The sequence below is a fragment of the Ostrea edulis genome, chromosome 6, assembly GCF_947568905.1.
Source record: "Ostrea edulis chromosome 6, xbOstEdul1.1, whole genome shotgun sequence".
NCBI lineage: Eukaryota > Metazoa > Mollusca > Bivalvia > Ostreida > Ostreidae > Ostrea > Ostrea edulis.
Window position 1 is genome coordinate 9,097,054 of NC_079169.1, and position 9,897 is coordinate 9,106,950.

At 34.8% G+C, this 9,897-nt stretch overlaps 1 protein-coding gene across 3 annotated transcripts in view; it reads left to right on the plus strand.

Annotated features, from left to right (window-relative positions):
• LOC125645779 (DNA helicase MCM8-like) overlaps window positions 1–9,622 on the plus strand; it is a 50,423-nt gene extending 40,801 nt beyond the window's left edge. For all 3 annotated transcript variants that reach the window (XM_048871604.2, XM_048871603.2, XM_048871605.2), the window contains 5 exons: window positions 1,951–2,016; window positions 2,245–2,414; window positions 3,445–3,529; window positions 8,037–8,126; window positions 8,666–9,622. In XM_048871604.2, the coding sequence (XP_048727561.2) occupies window positions 1,951–2,016; window positions 2,245–2,414; window positions 3,445–3,529; window positions 8,037–8,126; window positions 8,666–8,779 (525 nt within the window). In that variant the 3' untranslated portion in view covers window positions 8,780–9,622. The remainder of the gene's footprint in view (window positions 1–1,950; window positions 2,017–2,244; window positions 2,415–3,444; window positions 3,530–8,036; window positions 8,127–8,665) is intronic.
• The last annotated feature ends 275 nt before the right edge of the window (window positions 9,623–9,897 follow it).

The window sequence follows — 9,897 nt, forward strand, 5'->3', positions numbered from 1 at the left end:
GCGTATTCCTTAGAGATGTTATTATTTCACTCATTGAAACTTTCCTCTGAAAAGATTGAAATAAAAATTTTTTTATTTATTTTGGCATAACATTTTACATGGATTTGTCTTTAAATCCTATAACAAAATTATCAAACTGATTGATATTCTAAAAGATTTCTTATTTCATTTCTTCAGCAGCTGACAGATTTCCAACCAACATGAATATTAATTATGACTCTTTAAATTGAAGGAGTTGATTCACTATAGAAACGAAAATCAAGTAGAAATTTTTACTATTCATTTGCCAGTTAAAATTTCTATACAATTTCCTAGTAATTGAGAAATTGTAATAGTAAGCTAAATACAGTAAAATATCTCTATCTTGAAGTCCAAGGGACCTCGAAAAAAACTTCGAGATATCCAAAATCGATCTTGGATTATTTTTTTTGAAGGAGGATATTTTATGCATAGTATGGGATTTGCATTATAAACACCAACCCCCTTGCCGTTTCTTATAGTTTAATACAAGTTGATAAATTAATATTGTGGAATTTCAAAGCCAAACATTTTGGGTTTTTTTGATATATATATACATCCAATTGAATTCACAATGTGTTTCAAAATTAAGATGATCGTGCCTGTACGTATGCTTACTTTAAGTTTACTGATGTCCAGGCTCGACTTAAAAAAACAACATTTAAATGTTTATTAAATAAATTTTCGTGTTTTCTCAGTACTAGTTTTAATGAGGAAGCGTGTGTTATTAAATGCATTATCGTTATTAAGAGCATTACCTTCAAGCGTACTTCAACAATTTTGTGCATTTATCTAACCCACCTGTTAATGATAGAGCGTGTGTCATTCAAAACACCATCCCTGGAATCGGTTGTGTTAGTTCATAATTGGCGGTGAACTTTAGCCGTAATGTTGGAAGGCTTCACTAATCACCCAAGCTGTTGAACCATTTATTGCGACCTGGGTCTACTCAGAAAAGGCGAGCGTGGATTAGCGATCATTAATTATAATTGATGTAGCTGCGGGTGTGAATGTGTGACTTAACGACGCCAGGTATGGTAAGCAGCGCGGAAAATCGACTGCACTTCGAGATAAACCAGGTGAATTTAGGATATGGGACCTTGAAAATACTTAGACATAAGCGGGGTATTCTAGATTACCGTGTTCGAAATATCAGCATTTATATAGGGAAATGGCCGGGACCGGCGGTCGACTTCGACTCAAGCGGGGTATTCGAGATAAACCATATTCGAGATCCAGATATTTTACTGTACTGATATGAATCAGTATATTAAATACTGTAAGAGTGGTTATTTACGCTGGGGTTTTCTACATTAAACATTACATGGGGGATACGCAGTAACTGAATATAATATATATATTATATCACATATTTATACTGTACGAGTGGGGGAATTTTCTCGCTTATCACATGACCTCGTAATTAGTGTAAATTTCCTCCACGTGTAAATAACCACTTTTATAGTAACACAAAGCTCCACAAGGGGGGTATCCCCTCGCAATGTAGTCTCCTAGCAACCTTTGATCTTTTCACCTCCAAAAGCAATAGGGTTCTTCCTCTCTTGATAACAAAGCTATATGCATTCAGAGCAAGTTTATTAACTGCCCAATTTTCAAATACATTTTCCTCTCATCCTACTTGCAATTTACTGACCTGCTCAGAAATTCAGAAATAAATACAATGTACTCTAATATCTTTTTAATGAATTCATTTGTCAATGAGTGATTCCAGGCAAATATTTCTAATAATTAAAATGCGGAAATAAATGATGTTTCATAAATGCAATCAAGAAACTTGATTTATACTACTTACATACCCTCCTATTTACACCTTGTACATGTATTATAACACCATGAACTCTGTATTAAATAAAGGACTCCAGATTGGAGTTTTGTTTGTGATTTGTTTATTATACATTTTATATTCTACAGTTTGTTGGCTATGCCAGAAAGTATGTCTATCCAAAAATAGGACCAGAGGCGGCAAAAGTACTGCAGGTACACTTATTTCATGTACAGCAGAAAATGATTCAGGTTTTAGTAAACTACATATGGGTAGATTTTACCATTGACTAAAGTTCTGGTCAGAGAATACATCAATATTGAGGATCTCTGCCAAAATATTACGAGAAGATGTTTTGTGGTTTAGAGAATACATCAATATTGAGGATATCTGCTGAAATATTACAAGAAGATGATGTTTTTCTGTAATTTTCTCTGTATCAGAATTTCTACATTACTCTCCGGAAGCAGCACCAGGGTCTGGATAGCACCCCCATCACGACCCGGCAGTTGGAATCACTGATCAGGCTCACTGAGGCCCGAGCCAGACTGGAACTCCGGGAAACTGCTACCAAGGAAGACGCAGAAGATGTCATTGAAATCATGAAATACAGGCAAGTACCCCAAAAATGTATCACAGATGACTTCTAGGCATAATGTTCAAGATCTATTTTTGGCAGTAATTTCATTTCTGAGTCTTGTTATTCATACCCTAATATTTACATTCACTGAATCTTTTCTCTTACATTTCTCTTGAAATTGACATTGCTTTCAACTGTGACAATGAATGCATGTTTGTTGCAAACTAATTTGATCCGGTTTTTTAGTACCACCTGTCTGTGTAATCATTACCAAATATGGAGCGTCATCAAGGTCAAAGGGTGCGTTGGCTGTTCTGTTTAGCGTAACGAATGGGTCAACCATATGATATTTAGTACTTTAATCTGGTTTATATTTTAAAACAATACACAAAAATTTAAATATAAACAATAAAATGTCTTCCTTTGTTGTTTCATTGGTAGATAAAGGTAGCAATCGATGCAGGAAAAATTTACATAACCCGCTTACGCGTTAATTATTTAAAAGAAATGATACTTCCAAAATAAAAATGTTATCGGTGCTTGTTTTCAAACAAAAATTATTTTTTTATATAATTATATAAAACTCTATTTCTCAAAAAACTTGGGAGAAAGGTTAAAAGTTTCCTGCAAGAATCAAACACAAAGGCGAACGACACTCTCCATTACTGACCATCACTGAGTGGGTATTTTATCAATAAACATATACATGTACTGTAATTCTGGAACTAGGGGCATATCATTCAAATTGAAAAGTTGGTTTGTTGTGTAACAGGCCTTGTTCATTTTCCATGTTTTGAATTAGAGAATCACCTATTCATCATTATCATGCATTATAAAAGTCTTCTCACTTTTCCATGTTTTGAATTAGAGGATCACCTATTCATCATTATCATGCATTATAAAAGTCTTCTCAATTTTCCATGTTTTGAATTAGAGGATCACCTATTCATCATTATCATGCATTATAAAAGTCTTCTCACTTTTCCATGTTTTGAATTAGAGGATCACCTATTCATCATTATCATGCATTATAAAAGTCTTCTCACTTTTCCTCTTGGTGCAGTATGGTAGACACCTACTCAGACCAGTTTGGTAGCCTCGACTTCCTGAGATCCCAGCACGGATCGGGGATGAGTGGACGCTCAAAGGTAAGGCTATGTGACTAGTGTACACTAGTAAATACAGGTACGTCACATTTGTCATGAATTCGAAGTGGGCCGTGAACTGTAACAGTCACCTGAGTCGGTAATTTCGGACTGTTTTGTCATTCCTGCACTATCTGCTACCTCCTCCTCATACTGCTATGTAATTCTAATCAACAATACACTTTAGGCCTTGAAAAATCTAGAGAATTCCAAAATACTATAATTATTATTCTATGGAATGATAAAGGGAAAAATAAATCAGGACAAAGTCAGTTAAATTCGGACGATCGGTCAGTAAATTCGGACAGTTTATTAGATTAATTGTACTTATGTTTTGCATATCTCTGCAGCCACGATTCAGATTTATTCTCGCGAGCCATATTCCTGAATGCAGCATGTGATAAAGATGAAAAAAAAAGAAATATTTTCATAAAAAAGATTGAGATCTTTTATTTTATCTGAATAAAGAGGTCTACGTTGATTCTGGTCATGATTTCCGTGAATACTTTATTTTAAACTTCTATAATCAAACAATCCCCTCCCCCTAACTCACACAAACCAATATTTATATGGTAATTCTCAAACGCATTAATAGATATCTAAATATTTGCATACATGTCTGAAGGAATGATTTGTTTTACACCTTTATGGGTATTCTTCGTAAACAAAGGAACAAAATTAAGAAAACAACGCAAGTGATAGAGGGATTAATATATTTAATCGAGGCTTACAAATATTTGGTCCGAATTTCAAGGTCGTCCGAAGTTACCAACATTTACCCTATCTCGTAATACATTTGTATGTCAAGTTGATATGCAAGTATTCTCGTGTAGTATAGAATAAAGACTTAGTCCCACCATGGCCTCGGAAAGGCTGTTTTAGGGGTTCAAAGTTATATAAGAAATTCTTATGAAATCCCCTTCTCTAGAACCTGCCATAGTATCAAGGATACCGTTTGTAAAATTAACAAATCAAGTATTCTGATGTAGTGTAGATTGATGTGTGTTCAAATTACAAAACCTGAAGTCTGGTTAGGGCCATTAAAGAGATAGGAAATTTTCACATAGGAATATGTAGGAAAGCTTTTAAAAAATTTCTTTTCAAAGGCCATCAAAGGAAAACGAAACTGCTCGAGTAAGCATTGTGGTCTATGGGCGTCTCTTGTTTTGAAGAAAAAATGCATTTTCACTGTATGACCACAGTGCCCTCCATAGCTTCATATGCTAAATAGTTTATTACTACACACTCTTGTCTGTGATTGGGATGTGGATTTAAAAAGAATTGATACAGCCTATTAAATTTGGTGTAATTTCTAAGATGTTTATATTGTTCAAATTCTTACGGTGAAATGATGGTCATCCCTATTACATGTAAATGTGTAGCAACTCATAAAAAAAATAACTGGATAAATGTTTACAACACAAATCACTTCTCCCTGGCTCTTCCCTGCAACATGTCGTATTGTACATCATGTACCTGTACACCAGAAACATGTGTAACTGTACGCTAGATCTGTGTTGTACTGTACACAGAAACATGTAACTGTACGCTAGAACCGTGTTGTACTGTACACAGGAACATGTGTAACTGCGCTATAACCGTGTTCTACTGTACACAGAAACATGTGTAACTGTACGCTATAACCGTGTTGTACTGTACACAGGAACATGTGTAACTGTACACTAGAACCATGTTGTAGTGTACACAGGAACATGTGTAACTGCGCTATAACCGTGTTGTACTGTACACAGAAACATGTGTAACTGTACGCTAGAACCTTATTGTACTGTACACAGAAACATGTGTAACTGTATGCTAGAACCGTGTTGTACTATACACACATCCATACAATGAATGTAATGTGACTACATAAGTACCTACTGGTTTCAATAAATTCTTGGTGGACACATCCGTCCCACTTAACTTTGTGGACGCAACTCCCCCGAAACCACTCAACGGATTTTGTTCAGATTTTGTAGGATTGTTATTCACCATATGTAGTTGATCATATTGTGCCGGCATTTTGATTTGACAATTTTTACAGGAGCTTGGGACTTTGTTGAATTTGTTTATGCTAGTGATGTTACAATCATCGATATTATAATCGAAAAGCAGTTGATTACTGGCAAATTCTAAGCACTCAATTATGAAAATTGAATTCCAATTAATCGGTTTAAAGATTTTGTTTTCTGAATGACTGTAATTTTTAGCTCATCTGAGCTGAAAGCTAAAGTGAGCTTTTTTGATCGCTTGTGATCCGCTGTCTGTCTGTGAACTTTTCACATTTTCAACTTCTTCTCCAGAATCAATGGACCAATTTCAACCAAACTTGGCCAAAGGCATCCTTGGGTGAAGGGCTATCAAGTTTGTTCAAATGAAGGGCCTTACCCCCATCAAAGGGGAGATAATCACAAAAATTGCAAAAATAAGGTGGGGTCATTTGAAAATCTTCTCTAGAACCACTGAACCAGAAGAGCTGAAATTTACATGAAAGCTTTCTGACATAGTGCAGATTCAAGTTTGTTAAAAAATCCTGACCCCAGGGAGTAGGATAGGGCCACAATAGGGGATCAAAGTTAAACATGTGAATATTTAGGTGAAGTCCTTGAAAATCTTCTCAAGAACCATTGGGCCAATGAAGTTTACATTTACATGATAGCTTCCTGACATAGTGCAGATTCAATTTTGTTAAAATTATGGCCCCCAGGGGTAGGATGGGGCCACATCAGGGGATCAAAGTTTTACATACTAATATATTATAGAGGAAATCTTTAAAAATCTTCATCTCATGAACCAATAGGCTAAAGAAGTTTACATTTACATGAAAGCTTCCTGACATAGTGCAGATTTAAGTTTGTTAAAATCATGTCCCCCAGGGGTAGGATGGGGCCACATCAGGGGATCAAAGTTTTACATACTAATATATTATAGAGGAAATCTTTAAAAATCTTCATCTCATGAACCAATAGGCTAAAGAAGTTTACATTTACATGAAAGCTTCCTGACATAGTGCAGATTTAAGTTTGTTAAAAACATGGCCCCCAGGGGTAGGATGGGGCCACAATAGGGACCAAAGTTATACATGCAAATATATATTTAAAATCTTTAGATATTGGCCAAGGTGAGTCAGGTAAGAGGTGTGGCCCATGGGCCTCTTTTTGAAGAATATTCCTGTTGTGACCTATCTATTAACCTAAAAGTTTTGTTTATCATAATGATTTATCATAATGGTGGCACACTTTAAAGCAAAAGTGTCCATGCCCGGGAAATAAAGCATGTGCGCAAGGTCAGATAGATGTCCTTTGATTCAGTTATAGGAACGAAGGACCATCCAAAGAGAATCTTTGAATTCCGTTGATAAAACTGCTTTCAAAGGCCACTGTTACTCTGCCAGTGCATATTGTGTTTTCAATTAGTGACATTAATAGATCTGATTTGGGTTTTTTTGTTGATAAAATGAATTTCTTTCCTGATTTTCCTTTGCTGAATGTTAGCAATATTTTAATTATGCCGGATCATCGCCTGTCAATGACATGTAACTTTGATATAGGGGGTATAACTGAAGCAAACAATATCTGTTTTTGGTGCGTAAGCCCTTCTAAAAATTGCATTGACTTTTATTTATGTAATAAAAGGATATTAAGATAGTAAAGAAAAAATTAAACAAATACATACACAAACTATTCATTTACACTCTCAGCAATAGAAATATGAACATAAAAACTATTTATTTACACTTTTTCAGTAGCTATTTGACTCTATCATAGAATTTCTCTATGTCCGATTATAAGATTTTTTTTCATCATCGATTATGAAATTCTCACCGACTCCCATCACTATTTTATGCTACACTATAGGAACTCTTTGTGGACGCAACTCCTCAGAAACCACTGTTCAAATTTTGTAGAATTATTAGTCACCACATTTAGTTGATTATTTTGCACCTCGAAAATATTTTAATTTGACAAATTTTACATGAGCTATGAGACTTTGTTGAATTTGTACATGCTACACTATAGGTATGCTTTGTGGACACAATTCCTCAGAGACGGCTGTGGTAATTTTGTTAAAATTTTGTAGGATTGTTAGTCACCATATATAGTTAATCATATTGCGCCACCATTTTGATTCGGCAAATTTTACAGGAGTTATGGGACTTTATTAAATTGTGGACACAACTCAGAGACTGCTGTACGGATTTTGTTCAAATTCTGTAGGATTGTTAGTCATCATATGTAGTTGATCATATTGCACCGCCATTTCAATTCCACAAATTTTACAGAACTTATAGAACTTTTGTGCTTCAGCTTTTTTTTGAGGCAGTGGGGCCCGGGACATGGCTACTCGTAGCAATCTTGTTTAAAACTCAGTGTTCATCATGCAACAGACTGATTCAACAATGCTTTTAAACTGGACATGTTTTTCCCTTCAAAACATCAATTCAAATGTACTTCAAAAGCATTTTAATGTGAATCAAACACAGTAAACACCGCAGTCTTTAATTTTACAGCCTAAGAAGTTTGTTGGGGCATTGCAGAAAGTGTCAGAGAGAACATACAACTCCATCTTCACAGTCCAGCAGATGAGACAAATAGCTCAGGTACAGTTCACTAGTTATAATGCCAATAGCTCAGGTACAGTAATACAGTTATAATGTCAATAGCTCAGGTACAGTACTATAGTTATAATGTCAATAGTTCAGGTACAGTACTAGTTATAATGTCAATAGCTCGGGTACAGTACTATAGTTATAATGTCAATAGCTCGGGTACAGTACTATAGTTATAATGTCAATAGCTCAGGTACAGTCCACTACAGTTATAATGTCAATAGCTCAGGTACAGTACTATAGTTATAATGTCAATAGCCCAGGTACAGTTCACTATAGTTATAATGTTAATAGCTCAGGTACAGTACTATAGTTATAATGTCAATAGCTCAGGTACAGTGCACTATAGTTATAATGTCAATAGCTCAGGTACAGTCCACTACTGTTATAATAATGTCAATACTGCTATTTACAGTTTATGCATATCTCCTGGTCGAGCTTCACTGCATCATAAATTGTTTTAATCTTCAATATTGTTTTATTAAAACTACTTATAGTTAACTAATTATAACACAATATTTTCTACCCAGGAAATTGGATTGAATGTACCAGATTTTGAAGGTTTTGTGGCATCATTAAACAATCAAGGGTTCCTCCTAAAGAAAGGACCGAAAGTGTACCAATTACAGACAACTGATTACTGAGTCGTTACAAATACAGTCAAACCTCGTTATCTTTAAACAAGCAAGGGTTTCTCCTAAAGAAAGGACTTAAAGTGTACCAATTGCAGACGACCAATTACTGACAGTCGTTACAAATACAGTCAAACCTCGTTATCTTGGACTCGGAGGGGGGCGAGAAAAAACTTCAAGATAGCCAAGGATTTGAAAGAATAAGTGGTTGGGACTTCAGAATCACTTCGATATACATGTATATCCAAAGTATTCAAGATATCAGTGTTCAAGATACTGAAGTTCAACTGTATATCCTCTGTGCTGCTACGACTGAAAATTACTCTCCACTGTACGTGATGCTGTGTTTATGTGTCAAATGAGTTCTCTTATTTATTGTATTGTTAAAGAACTACATGTTATATTGACTATATCCTGCCCCCTAAAACACATTATGAAATCCATATCATTGATATAAAACTTCAGAAAACCAACTTGTTTCACAACAGTAAAAGTCTGTTTATTTTATGATGTCATTATTTAGAGATGATACCATGAAATTTTTGGAATTTCGTATTTTTCAAAATTATGGTATTGCACATTAGTTTTCTGGCAGGAAAACATACAATGCAGGCATGACCAAAAAACATTTAATGAGTAATTGTATGTGGATAATATGTTGAGCTGAGCTGGCAAGAAATTTTTATTTTATGACAAGCAAATTGGTATCTTTTAGACACTGTCTGGCATAGGGTAGATTCGTATAAATCACACAATTAAATGTTTCATATGGGCAGATAATAGTCAAATACCAATCACATTTATTAATATTCATACTGATTGTATTTATGTGCTAAATAAATGATGAATATTAAATCTCAATATTTACATTGTATATACATGTACTTTACTGAACACACCAAACAAATGACAATCAAATAATTCACATTTGACCTTTTCCCATCGTTCTTTGACCTTGAGGACATCAGGTCCAGATTGGAAACAGAAATTGATGGTTCGGGATAAGGCATTGTGGTAAGGAAAGTAAAAATAAACTGTTCTCTGAAATCCACTTCAGAATTTCATTGTTAGATAATGAAGTGGGTGTTTTATTTGAACATGACAAAAGCTAGAAGATGCAACACTCAAGC